The sequence below is a fragment of the Bison bison genome, unplaced genomic scaffold (genome assembly GCF_000754665.1).
Source record: "Bison bison bison isolate TAMUID 2011002044 unplaced genomic scaffold, Bison_UMD1.0 scf7180017864207, whole genome shotgun sequence".
NCBI classification, from domain to species: Eukaryota; Metazoa; Chordata; class Mammalia; order Artiodactyla; family Bovidae; genus Bison; species Bison bison.
The window spans coordinates 1,767,847-1,786,469 of NW_011494779.1; the positions used below are offsets into that span (position 1 = coordinate 1,767,847).

At 37.4% G+C, this 18,623-nt stretch overlaps 1 protein-coding gene across 1 annotated transcript in view; it reads left to right on the forward strand.

Annotated features, from left to right (window-relative positions):
• Positions 1-18,212: 18,212 nt before the first annotated feature.
• GPR149 (G protein-coupled receptor 149) overlaps positions 18,213-18,623 on the forward strand; it is an 85,625-nt gene continuing 85,214 nt past the window's right edge. The window contains exon 1 of the mRNA XM_010844752.1: positions 18,213-18,620. Coding sequence (XP_010843054.1) covers positions 18,213-18,620 — 408 coding nt within the window. The remainder of the gene's footprint in view (positions 18,621-18,623) is intronic.

The following is an 18,623-nucleotide window of genomic DNA, read 5'->3' on the forward strand; positions in this document are numbered from 1 at the left end:
GAGTGAAAAAGGAGAGTGAAAAAGTTGGCTTAAAACTCTACATTCAGAAAACTAAGATCATGGCATCTGGTCCCATCACTTCATGACAAATAGATGGGGAAACAATGGATAGAGTAAGAGACTTTATATTTTTGATCTCCAAAATCATTGCAGATGGTGACTGCAGTCATGAAATTAAAAGATGCTTGCTCCTTGGAAGAAAAACTATGACCAACTTAGCATATTAAAAAGCAGAGACATTACTTTGTCTGTCTAGTCTTTTTTTTCAGCAGTCATGTATGGATGTGAGAGTTGCACCATAAAGAAAGCTAAGCGCCTAAGAATTGATGCTTTTGAACTGTAGTGTTAGAGAAGACCCTTGAGTCCCTTTGACTGCGAGGAGATCCAACCAGTGCATCCTAAAGGATGTCAGTCCTGAATATTCAATGGAAGGACTGATGCTGAAGGTGAAACTCCAATACATTGATCACCTGATCCAAAGAACTGACTCATTGGAAAAGACCCTGATGCCGGGAAAAATTGAAAGTGGGAGGAAAAGGGGACAACAGAGGATGAGATGGTTGAATGGCATCACCAACTCGATGGACATGAATTTGAGTAAGCTCTGGGAATTGGTGATTGGAAGCCTGGCATGCAGCAGTCCATGGGGTCACAAAGCATTGGACACAACTGAGCGACTGAACTGAACTGAAAGATGACTTGCTGTCTTTAGTGAGATCCGAGAAATGAATTCTAGAACAGTATTTTTCAGAATTGGAGAGTCTTTCTATGTCATCTATATAACTTGAAACTGAAATTCTGAATTATCTCTAAAATATCTCAAGCCACTGGAAACCCAAATTCTCTTTGGAGACCTCCCATAATGAGGAATCTCACTGCTTCAGGAGATCTTCACTTAAATTTCAAAGAGTTCCATGGATTCTTTTAAAAATTCATATATTCACCTTAAATCTGCTCTTTCTACAGCTAATTTCACAGCTTAGTTCCAGTTCTCCATAAGAACCAAAGAATAATCCCACTTCTATATGAAAACTCCACAAATGTTCAGAGGTAAGTATCATAAGTAAAGCACCTGTAAGACACTCCAGCTTGTATTCAAATAAATGCAAGCTATTATAATTTCTATCATCAAAGTCATAAAAATATTTCTTTCTCAGACTCCGCATAACTAGTTTTTTCATGCCTCTATTGTTAAATCAAACAAGGAGTCCATTAGATATAGGACGTTCCATGCTATAGCAGCATACATAAGCAAACTAAAATTAATCCTGTAAATGCCTCAAGCTTACAAAATTGAAATGTAAGGACAACCATTCACCAACAGCCAACCAGGCTTTATGCTATAGACAACCAATAATTTTCTTTCTTTGCTTATGCACCTTTTCTATATTAGTAATTCTCCCAGCTCCTGTTGGTGAAGCACTCCTAAACACTTCTGGTTTGAGGCTGCCAAATTCCAATCAATTCTCATTCAAATGAATTCTTAAAAAATTTTGATATACTTTAGTTTATCTTTTAATACTGTAGTCCAGTACAGAGTTATACAAAAATCTGTTAAATTGTGTATTTTGAAACAGAGAATATGTCTTCTCTTTAAGTATTCAAAATCTGTCATTGAAGTGAACCAAACATTATACCACTAAGGAAACCTAAACATTCCAAAAGTTAGAAATAATGTTGGCCATTTTCTCACATCCAAAGTAATAAAAACTAGAAAGAATGTAAAAATAATTTTTAATTCATCTACCTGGAAATTAAAATGAAACTCTTTCAAACAATTCTGGATCAAAGTGAAAAACAGTCCAAATTACATATGATTTAAAAAATAATGATCATGAAAGTAATATGAACCCCTATATTCTCCTTCATCTACCTCTCCTCTGTTGCTTATTCCATGTAAATCTTCTGTTTTATAATAAGGCATCTAAGAAGACCTCAGTGTTCACCATACCAGAGAAAAGCCTAAGGGAAAAATCAAAACCCCAAACAGAAAGTTATGTCAAGCAGCAGGCAAGTCATATTGTAATTGGAAGGATTTGCCATTGAGATTAGAGTGAGATTCTAATTTGATGGTCAGTCATTCAATGAAATAAACACATCCACACAGCTGGAAATGGAGAAGCAAAATTCTCCTGAGCTCAAGAAAAACGCTACTTTACTCTTGAATTATTTTCCCATTGGCAACAATATAGTCACAATTAGAAAACACCATCTGGTTCTAGACAAATACTTCCATTCTGACTCCAAATTAGGATTTATGGGGTTTAGCTATAATAGAAAATAGATTTTTAAAAAATAATACATATGTTTACCTATATGTATATCTTCAAGCATTCATATTACCAAATAAGAACAAATAGTATTAACTATAATTATGCAATGGGGCTTCCCTGGTGGCTCAGATAGTAAAAAATCTGTCTGCAATGTGGGAGATCCGAGTTTGATCCCCGGGTCAGTAAGACCCCTCGGAGAAAGGAATGGCAACCCACTCCAGTATTCTTGCCTGGAGAATTCCATGGAAAAAAGAGCCTGGCATGCTACAGTCCATGTGGTCCCAAAGAGTCAGACATGATTGACTAACACTTTTATGCAATCTAAGAATTTAAAAAATAAAAATAAGTTGATTTTTTTAAATTCAGCAAATTAAAAAGAAGAGAAACAGTGAGCTGATAAATATACCTAGAAACTGGTACTTTGAATAAAGCAACAAAATATATTACTAACTATAATCAAATCAAGGAAGAAAAATGCCAAAACACAAATAGTCCAAATGGAACAGATGGAGGCAGCCAAGACACTGGTAAATTTTAAGAATTATTTGCTCAACTCTATGCAGATATACTTGAAAACTCCCATGAAATAGATTATTTTTTTATTTTTTCTCTTTATTTTTATACCCTATTCCCACTTTCCTTACCCCTTAGGGATCTAACTTACTGTATTTAATATTGACACTTTAATTTGTAAAATGTCTTTACAAAATGTGAGTTGATGTTTTATGTGCATTGCTTTCTAACACATGTAAACAGTATTGTACCATACATTTCCCTTCTTTTACTTAGTGTTGTTTTAAAAACACAAGTTTCTAAGATCCATCCATGTTGCCCTGTGTGCAACACCAGCACTTCTCATGGCTGCTTGTGTGTACCGACCACATTTTGCCTATCTTCTCTTCCAGCTACGAACACCCAGGTTACCACCAACTTACCACACTGCTAAGACTACAATGAACACACTGTGGCATGTCCACATGAGTATGGATGAAAACTTCATACAAATACCAGATTGTAGGATGAATTTCCTTAATCTCTCTGAAGAGTGCTTTCTCAAAATGGTTACACCACTCTACACTCCCAACGGCAATGCAAATGTGACTCTATTTTCATAGCTCTGCTAAACTTTGGCATCTTCCAGCTTTCTTATTTTTGTCAGTTGACTCGGTGCAAAATGGCATCTCATCACTTTTTAAAATTGAATTTAAAATTGAATTTTTTGCATCTCTTCATCTTTGATAAATTGCCAGCTCATACCCTTTGCCCATTTTTCTTTGGGGATGGTTGTCTTCTGAATGTTGACTTAAAACTATTGTAGCAAGAACACATCATGAGGTCTATGTACCCTCCGAAATTTTTTCAAATGTGTAATTCAGCATTGTTAGCTATTTCAAAGAAATATTAGCACTTTCATGCTCATTGACACACTATTCACAATAGCCAAGATGTAGAAACAACCAAATGTCTGTTGATAGATGAACAGATAAAGAAAATACAGTATATGTGTGCATGCTAAGTTGATTCAGTCATGTCTGACTCTTTGCAACCCTCTGGACTGCAGCCTCCCAGGCTTCTCTGTCTTTGGAATTCTCCAGGCAAGAATACTAGAGTGGGTTGCCACTACCTCCTACAGGGGATCTTCCCAAGGATTGAACCTACATCTCTTATGTCTCCCACATTGGCAGGTGAGTTCTTTACTACTAGAGCCACTTGGGAATATTGTTCAGCCTTTAAAAAGAAGGAAATTGTGTAATATGAGCCAATATGGATAAACCTTAAGGATATTATCCTAAATGAAATAAGCCAGTTAGAGATGGAGCTCTTCCTGTTAATTGATTTTAATCATCTTTTGTTTTTCTCAGGTTTTAGCAATTGCAAAAATTTGCTTTTGTTGTCTCTCCAGAAACCATGTCCATGGTATTCATCTTTTTAGCAGAAATTCTTCATTCTTAGTTTTGAGGTAAAAAGTTGCATCAATATTTTTTCCTTATGATTTGTAAGTTTTCTGTTTTAATTAATAAGACCTTCACTACCCTGGCTTAATGAGAACATAATAGTTTGCCTTTTATGTTTAAGTATTTGATCCACCTACGATTATCTGTATATACAGGATCAAGATCAATTTTTATTTTTATCCATAAAGTTAAGTGATGATGTTTCATGGGGAAATGCTTGTAATATGTTGTTATATAAATGTATAGGCCTATCTTCAAACATTCTGTTCTGTTGCACTGGTAGTTTATATGTTTTTGTACTAATATTACACTGTTTTTAGAATAATGGCTTCATTGCATGAATAACTGCTTTTTATAGCACTGACTTAGCTCTTCACGGACCTCTATCCTTCCAAATAAATTTAAGTTTATTGAGTTTTTCAAAAAATTCAACTAGAAATTTAATTGGGATTATGTTGAATATATTGGAGAAGGAAATGTCAACTCACTCCAGTATTCTTGCCTGGGAAATCTCATGGACAGAGGAGCCTGATGGGCTACAGTCCATGGAGTTGCAAAGAGTTGGACACCACTTAGTAACTAAACAACAACAAAATATTGAATATATAAATTTAGAACAAATTTACATCATTTTAATAGTAAATATTTTATCCAGAATCATGGAATACCTCTCCATTTATTTAGATCATCTTCCATGATCTTTTATTAATGTTTTCAAGTTTTATGTAAATAGGGGTTCAGTGTTTTTGATTAAAATAGTTCCTTAGATAGTTCATGATTTTTATCACTTCAAGGATTTAAATTATGAAAATATATATATTTTATTATGCTTTCTAGTTAGTTTTTACTGCTATTGATTTTAAAAATTGATCCTTTGCCCAGCATTTGAATTCTCTTTTTAGTTGTAATCATTTGTCTGTGAGTTCTTTTGCTACCCAGGTATATGATTACAGCATCTGCACACAATGATAATTTTCTTTCTGAACTTCCACCCTGTCCAATCTCTTCTTTCTATTTTTTTCTCCATAGCATTGGCTAGGACCTCTGTCAAAATGTTAAACAGTAATTGTGGACTTATTTGTCCTGTTTCTCCTGAGAGTTAATTATCCATGCATATCTTGCATTTCTGCATGTCTTACAAGCAGAAATGCTGACTGCTTCTATATTCTCTTTTTAGAGATGCTTGTATCCAAAGTAAAAGGCAGATTTGGCTACATCCTTGGGATTAAGGGATAGTGTCTCTCTCCAGAGAGAAGGACAGGCATACTTCTCATGATACACCATTTGTGTTCCTAAATTAGTTCAGGGTTTCTCTCCTATAACACCGCCTTCATTGTGTATGCAGTGTCACTGAGTCCTCTGCATGTAACCTGTGGGAATTTGGGCTTGGGAAACTAGCACAAGAAAATACTGATTTCTGCTGTTGTAAATAATAAAGTCCTATATTTCTAAACCAGCAATCCCCTGTAGTCTGCTATGAAACTGCAGCAAATTAACTTGTAAGCCTGCAAGGATAAAATCTACAAGCATTTGTTTGTAATCACCCTAAATTGATGACACAAATGTTTATCTATGATGGAACTGATACATAAATTGTAGGCTGTTCATAAATTTGGAGTGTGATAAATCAAAAACAAAGAACCACTGTATTAAAAAACATGGAAGAATCTTGCACATATGATTCTGACCAAAGGAAGCTAGACTCAAAGGAGCACATACTTTCTTTTCAAGTAAAACTAGTATCTGACTACAGATTAGAAGTCAGGACACTAGTTATCCTTGGCATGCACTGTTGCAGAGGTGGTAAGTGATAGCTAGAAGAGATACATGGGGGCTTCTAACATTCTGGTTATGTGTTTCTTCATTTAGGTGCTATAACACAGAGAGCTCACTTTGTGAAAGTTTATGTATTTATCACTTGCACACTTTTCTGTATGCATGTTATATTCTAACAAAATTTATAATATATATATTATTTCACTAGAAAGGAATCAACAGAGAATAATTTGTATCAAAATAGACACAATTCATAGGGGAAATGATTGTACCTTAAAGGTGTCATAGAAAATCAGTTGAGAAAAGATAGACTACATAAAATTATGTTGAAGCAACTGGATAATGACTTAGGAAATAAAAATCAAGCAAAATCCTTTTCTAAATCCTTGTACCAAAATACATTTAGCAGAAAAATTTCAAATGCAATACGTGATTCAAATATGGATTCAATATGGATTCAAATGCAATTCATAGTAGTATAAAAATGACATAACTTATTTTACACTTTTGATGTGAAATATTTTGTGGGATACAAAGGAAAATGTCAATCAGTTTGCCTAAAAAGTAAAAACTCCTTTTAAAAATAAACCATAATAAGATTAACAAGTACCCTTGAGAGACTATTTCTTAGACCCTGCTTCAACTTACCAAGTATTTGATTACCTCTAACTTGTTCAGCCATGAAATTAAAAATGCTTACTCCTTGGAAGGAAAGTTATGATCAACCTCGATAGCATATTCAAAAGCAGACACATTACTTTGCCACAAAGGTCCATCTAGTCAAGGCTATAGTTTTTCTAGTGGTCATGTATGGATGTGAGAGTTGGACTGTGAAGAAAGCTGAGTGCTGAAGAATTGATGCTTTTGAACTGTGGTGTTGGAGAAGACTCTTGAGAGTCCCTTGGACTGCAAGGAGATCCAACCAGTCCATTCTAAAGGAGATCAGTCCTGGGTGTTCATTGGAAGGACTGATGCTGAAGCTGAAACTCCAATACTTTGGCCACCTCATGCGAAGAGTTGACTCATTGGAAAAGACCCTGATGCTAGGAGGGATTGGGGGCAGGAGGAGAAGGGGATGACAGAGGACAAGATGGCTGGATGGCATCACCGACTCAATGCACGTGAATTTGGGTAAACTCCAGGAGTTGGTGATGGACAGGGAGGCCTGGCGTGCTGCAATTCACGGGGTCGCAAAGAGTCGGACATGACTGAGAGACTGAACTGAACTGAACTGAAATTGTTCAGCAACATAATTTATTTTGAACAAAAGGAGAGAATGACAATTTTCAACTTTAGCTGAACCCTTTGCTCCCAGAAAGCAGTAATGGTTGAGAGATTTCCACTCTTTATTCTCTGGGAAATGGCTAAATCCAATGATCCACCATATTCTGGCATTTCCCAAGATAAAACCCACCTTCATCCTTATCAATAATTCCTTCGTTTACTTCCCTCTGTACAAACAAGGCCCCTTCCTTTTCTTTGAGTGTACTTGGTCGCTCAGTCATGTCCAACTCTTTGCAACCCCATGGACTGTAGCTTACCAGTCTCCTCTGTCCATGGGGATTCTCCAAGCAAGAATACTGAAGTGGGTTGGCATGGCCTCCTTCAGAGGACCTTCCCAACCCAGAGATCAAACCCAAGTCTCCTGCATTGTGGATTCTTTACCATCTGAGTCACCAAGGAAGCCTTTATTTGAGTAATTTCTCATTAATGAATGCTTTCCCAATTGCAATAGTCTGAATGAAATAATTTCCTAAAATATTAATAAACAAAATTATAACAGAAATGATAAATTCATAACAAATATCTGAACATATAATGTTCTTATTTCCTTAATACCAACAGACACTTATAAATCAATATTTTTTAATTAATTTATTTTTTAATTGAAGGATAATTGCTTTACAGAATTTTGTTGTTTTCTGTCAATCCTCAACATGAATCAGACATAGATATACATATATCCCCTCCCTCTTGGACCTCCCTCCCATCTCCCTTCCCATCCCACCCCTCTAGCTTGATACAGAACCCCTGTTTGAGTTGCCTGAGCCATACAGCAAATTCCCATTGGCTATCTATTTTATATTCGGTAATATAAGTTTCCATGTTACTCTCAACATACATCTCACCCTCTCCTTCCCTCTCCCCATGTCCATAAGTCTATCCTCTACGTCTGTTTCTCCACTGCTGCCCTGCAAATAAATTCTTCAGTACCATTTTTCTAGATTCTGTATATATGTGTTAGTATACAATATTTGTCTTTCTCTTTCTGACTGACTTCACTCTGTATAATAGGCTCTAGGTTCATCCACTTCATGAGAACTGACTCAAGTGTGTTCCTTTTTATGGCTTAGTAATATTCATATTGTGTATATATACCACAACTTCTTTATCCATTCATCTGTCAGTGGACATCTAGGTTGCTTCCATCTTCTAGCTATTGTAAATAGTGCTGCAGTGAACAATGGGTTACATGTGTCTTTTTCAATTTTGGCTTCCTCAGGGTATATGCCAAGGAGTGAGATTGCTGGGTCATATGGAGGTTTTATTCCTAGTTCTTTAAGGAATCTCCATACTGTCTTTCATCATGGCTGTATCAGTTTACATTCCCACCAACAATGCAAGAGCGTTCCCTTTCCTCCATACCCTCTCCAGCATTTATCATTTGTAGACTCTTTGATGATGGCCATTCTGACCAGTGTGAAATGATATATCATTGTAGTTTTGTAAATCAATATTTTTTAACCTAGCAGATTGACCAAAAAACTTTTATTTTTTTATTATTATTTTTTAACTTTACAATATTGTATTGGTTTTGCCACATATCAAAATGAATCCACCACAGGTATACATGTGTTCCCCATCCTGAACCCTCCTCCCTCCTCCCTCCCCATACCATCCCTCTGGGTCGTCCCAGTGCGCCAGCCCCAAGCATCCAGTATCGCGCATCGAACCTGGAATGGCGACTCATTTCATATATGATATTATACATGTTTCAATGCCATTCTCCCAAATCATCCCACCCACTCCCTCTCCCTCTCCTACAGAGTCCAAAAGACTGTTCTATACATCAATGTCTCTTTTGCTGTCTCGTATACAGGGTTATTACCATCTTTCTAAATTCCATATATATGCATTAATATACTGTATTGGTGTTTTTCTTTCTGGCTTACTTCACTCTGTATACTAGGCTCCAGTTTCATCCACATCATTAGAACTGATTCAAATGTATTCTTTTTAATGGCTGAGTAATACTCCATTGTGTATATGTACCACTGCTTTCTTATCCATTCATCTGCTGATGGACATCTAGGTTGCTTCCATGTCCTGGCTATTATAAACAGTGCTGTGATGAATATTGGGGTACACGTGTCTCTTTCAATTCTGGTTTCCTCAGTGTGTATGCCCAGCAGTGGGATTGCTGGATCATAAGGAAGTTCTATTTCCAGTTTTTTAAGGAATCTCCACACTGTCCTCCATAGTGGCTGTACTAGTTTGCATTCCCACCAACAGTGTAAGAGGGTTCCCTTTTCTCCACGCCCTCTCCAGCATTTATTGCTTGTAGACTTTTGGGTCACAGCCATTCTGACTGGCGTGAAATGGTACCTCATAGTGGTTTTGATTTGCATTTCTCTGATAATGAGTGATGTTGAGCATCTTTTCATGTGTTTGTTAGCCATCTGTATGTCTTCTTTGGAGAAATGTCTATTTAGTTCTTTGGCCCATTTTTTGATTGGGTCATTTATTTTTCTGGAATTGAGCTGCAGGAGTTGCTTGTATGTTCAGTATTGGTGAGAATGTCGGAGAAACAGTCTTAATATATTTGAGTTTATACTACCATTGTTGTACAACTTTTTGGTAGGCACATAGATAAGTATGTCAAAACTGGAAAAAAAAAAATTGGCCCAGCAATTTCAACTTTGGAAATTTACCTTGAGTATGTTCTTGCAAAAAGGTGCCTTGGCATGTGTACAAGGATGTTCACTAAACATTATTGTTTTAGAGCAAAAAAAAAAAAAAGGGGGGGGGGAAATCCTTACATGCTCTTTAATAAGGAATTAACTAAATAAATTCTAGTTCATCTATGCAGCCAAATGGCTTCCCCGGTAGCTCAGTGATAAAGAATCCGCCTGCCAATGCAGGAGATTTGGATTTGATCCCTGGGTTGAGAAGATCCCCTGGAGAAGGAAATGGCAACCCTCTCCAGTATTCTTGCAATCTGACCCATCTTACTTACTAAACAACAACGACAACAATGTAGCCAACACAGCCAAACATAAAATAGCTTCCCGCCATCCCCATGGCTCAGTGGTAAAGAATTTGCCTGCCAATGTGAAGATGCAGGACATGGGTTCGATCCCTGGGTCAGGAAGATCTTCTGGAGAAGGAAATGGCAACCCACTGCAGTATTCTTGCCTGGGAATTCCATGGACAGAGGAGCCCCTGACTACAGTCCATGGAGCTGAAAAGAGTCAGACACGACTGAGTGACTGAACAACAGCAACAACAACATATAATAGGAAATAAGTGCTTACATGAAGTGATTCACAAGATGATTTCATACATTTAACAACAACAACAAAAAAACAAGATGTAAGTGTGATTCCATTTATGTATCAATTTCATTTGTGAGTACACATGAAACTGCTGATAGTCATCGCTTCTGCACCCTGAGAGCAAGGTTTTCTTTTGTAGTTTTGTATGTCTTTTTTTCCTTTGACATATCTTTACAGTTACATTTAACCCATTTTCATGTCTGACTTACTGGTTTTCAACTCCAGTCCTTTCTGGAACAAGTCGATTTTAAAATATAGAATCTGTGTCTATCAGTTTCTCTTTGTCTTCTATCCTGACCTTGCTGGGTCAGCCATATTCCTTGCAACTCCAATGCCTGTCACCAGCAGTGCCCCAGTGTATTAGTCCAGATGCTTTCCTACTAGGCATTCATTTATCCTCATTCTCTCTCTCTCTGTCTTCCTCTCCCCATCATTTCTCCTTTTCCTCTATCCTCTCTCCATTGCACATTTCATTAATTTGATCATCAAATGAGAAATAACATGATGTGTTCAGTGACGTTTATGGTTGTGATATGCATCAGATGTGGAAATAGAGTGGAATGGAAAGGATAAATGCTCCATCACAACAGCTTCTCCTTTATTGTCGTCTACTAGACAACCCAGAGCTGGTGCTGGCGTAGCATTTCACTGCGAAGAAAACTGCCATTTACAGAAAGAAGTACACGGAAACTCATCATTATATATTCTAAACTTTTATGATGCTTTTCTTCTGAGCTTTTAAAATTCTGCTGCATAGGTATCATTTTCCTGTCTATGAAGATAGAGGAACTGAGCCATAGGTGAGATTAAGTGGCTTGTTGTAAGAGTTCAAAGCAAGCCTGATAAGAGTTAGAAATCATTCTGGTTGTTGAGCCCAGCTTCTCCACCACAGTGATCAGAGGATCAATATCACTTTTCACCTCTGCAGGACGACAATTTCTAAGCCTTTACTGTGTCTCTCTGTCATGCAAAATTTTAAAAATGCTTCATAAATATATAACCTTTTCATTTCAGATACACCCCAAACCCTAGGGTATTTCTCACTACATAGCCCAGAGACACTGCTGCCCCTGGGTGTAGAGACAAATTGAGAAAAGGAAGAAAGTACATTTAATTTCCACCTCAGTCCCTGAATTACAGCATCTTCAACAAGTGATTTTGCTTGTATGCTCTGACTTCTCAGCTACAGAGTTTGGATAAAACTTTACTTCTCCTTAACTAAAAGCTACGGAGATAATTTGTTTAAAACCGTTGGACCTCAATGATACGAAATGAAAAGGAAGAACAGGAGCCATCTGTATCATTCTATTACTGAGTTAGGACCTCAGAAATCTGTATTGCTTCAGGAAGTTGTCTTCCCCAGCAATCCCTCTGATTTATTAAAGCTCACAGCGTGTTTGCAAAGGCAAGAAATCTAGAGAATAGGGCAGAAAAATAAACCACATACAACTTTGCCTCTGTAAGCCATTGTTATGTCTCTGAATAACCTGGGTCAAATCCATTTACAGGCAGTGTAATTTTAGGTGGGTTATTTACTCACTGTGTCTCAATTCCTTTGTTTAGAGAAAGGGGTCTAAAACTGTTATCAACATCCTAGTATTGTGAAATTAATTAGTTGATATGTATAGATAACTTAGAAGAATGTCCAGCACATTATATGGACTAAAAATGTGTTAGCCATTGCTATTGTTGTTATTGATATTAATTATATATTTATGTACAAATATATATAATTTATTATATAATATAGTATATATATTATACTATTGTTACATATGTTAGAATACACGAGATGTGGATTTGTCTAAATCTCACAAATGACCCAGTCATTCTATTAATTGGAGTTACTTTGCACTGAAATGTTCCTGTTTTAGATAAGCCAAGGATCAACAAATTTTTTTCTGTGAAGTGCTAGATAGTAAATATTTTTGGCACAGTCTCTGTCACAACTACTTAGGATTCAACTGTTATTGTACCTTGAAAACAATCATAAAAAGACTTAAACAAATGGGTGTGGTTATGTTCCAGTAAAACTACACTTCTAAAAACAAATCATAGCTTGCCAGCCCCTAAAATGAACTGAGAAACCTTTCATAGTCGTTGTTTTTACTTAGTGAAGAAAACTGGGACCTCAAGAAGGAAATTACTCTTCCTCCCAAAAGACATGAGATAAAACATATTTCCCATTATTATGCCCCAGATATCACCTCAAGGCAAAACAATGATACTCCTACAGGACAGAGTGCTCAGATTAGAAAGTAAAGCCATAGCACTGAGAGAGAAGCCACTCCTAGGGCAATGAGTAGATTCATTTTGTAAAGAATCAGAAAAAAACAATCATCTCTGAAAACATGGTTGATGAAGTTTTGGTACTTAAAATGAATCTTGAGCCTTATTAGATGTAGAGACTGAGAAATTTCTGAAATACTAAGAAATGCTTTATTTAAAAGGCTTCCCCTGTGGCTCAATGGTAAAGAACATACCTGCTGATGCAGGAGACACAAGAGACAGGGTTCGATCCCTGGGTTGGGAAGATCCCCTGGAGAAGGAAATGGCAACCCACTCCAGTATTCTTGCCTGGGAAATCCCATGGACATAGGAGCCTGGTGGGCTACAGACTATGGGGAAGCAAAAGAGTCAGACACAACCGAGCAATTAAATAGCAAACAGATCCCAGCACACATTGGTGTGGGTCAGGAACAATGTGGAGGTGGCAGGGGTGAGGGGGCATCACAGAAAAATTAAGGATCCAGCATAACACAAGCCATGCAGGATGAAGAGAAATCTGGACCAGAACAGAACCAAGAACTATTCTCATAGCTACTTAAGAGTTTTTATCAGGTCTATAGTGAAAAGAAGCTAAATAATAATATCACAACTGCTTCATATGTCACTTACAGTTTTAGTACTTCGCTGAGGATATTATTCCGTCCTCAGGGTATTAGCTGCTCAGTTGTATTCAACTCTTTGATACCCCATGGACTGTAGCCTGCCAGCCCCATGGACAGTAGCCATGCCCGCTCAGTTGTGTCTGACTCTTTGTGACCCCATAGAATTCTCCAGGAAAGAATACTGAAGTGGTTTGCTATTTCTTACTCCAGGAGATCTTCCCAACCCAGGGATTGAAGCCAGGTCTCCTGCATTGCAGGCAGAATCTTTACTGGCTCAGACGGTAAAGAATTCTATCCTCAAGATACTGAGATATTGAAATAATTTCATTGAAACCTTGGAGACCTGGTGGCTCAGCTGGTAAAGAATCTGCCTGCCAATGCAGGAGACGCAAGAGTTGTGGGTTTGATACCTGGGTTGGGAAGATCCCTTGAAGAAGGAAATGACAACTTGCTCCAGTATTCCTGCCTGGAGAATCCCATGGACAGAGGAGCCTGGCAGGGTATAGTCCACGGGGTCACAAAAAGTCAGACACAACTGAGCAGACATGAACAGCCCAAATGGGTCTAGGGAAAATAAGATGCAGGGCTCCTCCTGCATTACCTCATTACTAATTTAAGACTTGGTCAATTTGTTGTGCATAAGGACATTCTCATCCTAAGCATTAAATATTTACTGTATGGAATCCCTTGGGATGAGAGGTTTTTGAGAGGAATTTAAGGACAAAGATAATTTGAAAAATGACTGGACCATAAGCTTCTTAAAGGCAGGAACTCTAATGTTCTGTTTACCATTAATGTACATTGTCTGAACTTTAGACACCCAAACAGATGTTGAATGAATGAATGAATGATAGTTTACACTGTATAGTTATATTTGGAATGACTGTGTCTGCACTCAGTTGTATCCTACTCATTGTGAACCTATGGACTGTAGCCCACCAGGCTCCTCTATCCATGGAATTTTCCAGGCAAGGATATTAGAGTGAGTTGCCATTTTCTCTTCCAGGGGATCTCTCCGATTCAGGGATCAAACCCACATCTTTTGTGTCTCATTCATTGGCAGGCAGATTCTTTACCAACTGTGCCACCTGGGAAGCCCATATAATTATGTTTAGAATAACTATATATTATTTATGTTTTTATTCTATTGGATAAATTCGATCATTCTCAATCCACTCAGTGCTTCACAGAGCTCTATATTAGAATTCTCCTCCAGATATTATCTTTATTATATGGCAAGGTGGACCTTCAGAACTACCATGGTCAAGAGCATTGCCCAGATTGAGTAAAAAGAGCAAGCATTAACAATAAATCTATTTCTCTCTATAAATGTTCTATATTAACATATATAAGACTTCATAAACTAAAAGCCTAATGAAATGTTTTCCATGTAATTCTCTCTAGGTTGTTTTATAGTCTGTAATGCTACATTTTTAAAGTAACCAAAACAGCATTGGGGCAATAAATGCATCTTCACCTAAACTATTCTGCCATAATCATAATTTTAATTTAAATCAATATAAATTTGCATTATTAAATAATTTGAAGACAGGATTTTAAATAATTGAGATATAAGCTTTACCATAAGTGAGACAGAGGAACAAGGCTCACTCACAAGAACTAAGAAATCTTTCTCCTCAGCCTCCTAAATGTTATCCTGGTTAGCTGAAAGGCATTTAGAGTGTTTTTTTTTAAGTGCGGGAGGATATTGCAGAGAGATGGAGATTTTGGTAAGTGGAAGGCTTACAACTTTCAAGAAACTCATAATATACATATATATATATATACATATATATATATATATCCCTCTCCAAGGGATCTTCCCAACCCAGGTTTCAAACCCAAGCTTTATGTTTTATATATATATACATATATATGTATATATATATAAAATACAGGAGCCTGGCAGGCTACAGCTATGGGGTCACAAAGAGTCAGACACGACTAAGCGACTGAACACACTTGCAATATATGTGTGTGTGTGTGTGTATATATATATATATATAACATAAAGCTTGGTCAAAGGTTGTCTATAAATTAAAACTTTGAAAAATTAGATATATCAAATATTCTTTCTGAGAAAGAAAAACAAACAAAACTTTATAATTGTCAAAAGTCATTGGAAGTGTTCCCAATCATGCGGTGCTAAAAGTGGGCAATTAGAAAATGTTTGTATGTGTTGTAATTAAGAATGCAAAGCCAGTCTACAATTTTAAAAATTGGCCCCATCACTTTCTAAGTGTGTGGGGACAACCATGTGCTTAATGGCATTAGGATAAGCTAGGCTACCATCCAATAACAGCCCCCCTAAAACACAGTGACTTACACAATAAACTTTACTTCTTACTCATACAAAGCTTACTATAGGTTCTCATAGCCCTCCAGGGCAGCTATGATCCTTCAGTTGACCTAACATTCCAGACTGCTTGAATCTGATACATTCTTCATGTTGGCAAAGGCCTCCATGTCATCATAACAGGGAAAGAGAAAGCATGGAGAAGCCAAGCATCAGTTCAATATTGATTATTGTGAAGTAGGCAGAAAAGAAAATTAAGACAAAGTTAACCTGAACTATTTAAAAACCATATCATCGAAATTCAGAACTTGAAAGGGCATAAAAATGATCCAGTCAAGCCCTGTATTTTACAGATGTGGAAACAGACACCAGAGAAAGTATAAGAACGTTTACCCAAGGTTATACAATCAGCAGTAGCACAGTCTGGAATGGAATCCAGATTTCTCTCCTAGCCCCCTACTGGCTGAAAATTCTACCACTAACCTTTGGAAGTGTAGTAACTCTCTTGCCCCTCTGTCATATGGTAGAGACCCGGGCAACATGATGCTTAGGTATCCTATCCCTTTTCCAAAATTACCTTTAATAGAAAACCCAGAAGTGATGGTAATGATAGGGAGAATGTCTGCAGGCCTCAAATGTTATTGTGCCACTTATTATTTATTCCTACTCATGGCATTTTAGCAATGTGATACATATTATCCAACCCAACTACAAAGCCAAGGTTAAACACCATATTGAAAATTAACTGAGAACCTTTTTACTCACACTACTCTGCAAGGTCCATTGCTATCAGTAGGAAGAGTCAGAGTGCTGAGTTAGCTGTCACAGGTGACTTTTGTTTCCATTTGCTGAGTGAAAGAGAAATTGAACAGTATGTCAAGATTAGTGAAGGGTCTACTGTGTCTATTGAAGGGTATGGCCGGCAATGACTAATACAGTCACTTTTCATTTGCATAAAGTCAGGTTCAAAATGTAGCTCCACTTATCTTTAATATGAAAGGAATGATCAGAGTTCTATTACCACATCTATTTACTTAGATCATTACCATATGAACCTCGTCCTTTCCCTTTCTCTGCTTTGCTTCAGACTCCAGCACTGAGTGTGAAAAGGCAGCCTTCATTCATGTCACGAAGCTGAGCTGTGAAGGAATACTACCCTAGAGCATCCTGGGAAATATTGGACCAGAGCTATTGCTGTTACTTCTTTGTTAAGCCCCACATCTTTCAAAATTGATGATTCTTAAAATGAGTTAAGAAATTCATTTATTGTACAAAGCACCCCAAATACTCTGGTTAAAAATGTTTTTGTGAGGTAACCTCCCTTGTATGCCCTATATACTGTTATCTAACTTTAACAACTAGAAATTGTTATTTATTCAAAAAGCAGCTTGCTTACTTTATGACATTGGCATAAAATAGTTACATGCCTAAAGTTAGAATGTCTCCACCCGAAGAGTCTCCAAAATCTTGTTTAGTGTAGTAAGGACCGTAATGACATTCTTAAGTACAATAGATATTTTAAAAACAAACAAAGCTGGTACCTCCTATTTTCTTTAAAATAGCATTGATGATATTCTTCCTCCAGTGGATTATAGATCAGAGTTCTATAAGAATTTTATAAGAATAAAAGCAGCCCCTTAGCAGAGTAGCTTGGGCCTCTGAAATGAAAACAAGATGCTATTTTTCATTCACATCAAGCCTGAGCAAGTATTTGGGTTAGTTTTATATGTCAAAACCAAAAGGGTAGGCTTAGCAAAGACATTGTCTCTTGCTTCAAATAAGGCAGGCTGAGGAGATGTACATCATTTCGCTCACACACAGAACTCCCCTCCCTTTTGTTCCTGCTTCTCTCCTGCTTAGAGCTGACTGACTCCTCCTTCCTGCAGCTCTGAGGATCACAGGCTGATTGAAGAACACAGCAATTCCGATGGGGAGCTGTGCTCAGTGACTCTCTCTCGTTTTCTGTCTCGCAGTCTGTGAACCGGCCAAGCTGAAATCTACCCGATAATCTCTCTGCCTTTGAATCCAGCTCTGGAACCAAATGCATCATTTTACTGCTCTTAAAAAGTGAATAGAGTTTGATTACCTCAAGCCAAAGCTGCTTTGCTCCAAAGAAGGACCCAAAAGGATCCAGACATCATTGTTTTCCAGTCTACTTGAGGAGCTTTTGCTTTCATGCCTGAAACTTGCTGGTTTCAGGAGGGAGTTTTTGGCTTTTTTTTTTTAATTGAAATGTTGAAAAGTTTCTTATTGCTGCTTTAAGTGGAACCCATTTTTCAAATATGAGTTGAGTCAGGTCTAACGGAGACTTGTCTGACCGTTTTCTGCAGGAATGACCATGGAACATTTTGAGGGAAACTTGGTAGGAGAAAATGAGATCTGATTTGCAACTAACAGCCATGCTTATTAATCGTGAGACTATTTACAGACCTATTGAAAAAGAAATTGAATATTGACCAAGGATAATGTCTGTGTTTCTCAGTAACTTATCAACAAATGACTCTAACTTGTGGAAAGGAAACCATAATTCGACAGACCCTTTAAATCCGCCAGGAACCGTGAATATCTATCTTTTTTGCCTGACATGCCTAATGACTCTGGCAGCCCTGGCAGGCAGCATTTATTCACTAGTTTCTCTGCTGAAAATGCGGAACAGAACTGTTGTGTCCATGCTTGTGGCTTCCTGGTCTGGGGATGATCTCATGAGCGTCTTGTCGGTGACCATCTTCATGTATTTGCAGTGGCCAAATGGGGTCTCTGACTACTTCCAGTCTCTGTGCACCATCTCTGCCTTACTTTATTTATGCCAGGGCCTCTCAAGCAACTTGAAGGCGACTCTCTTAGTCTCCTACAACTTTTACACGATGCACAGGGCT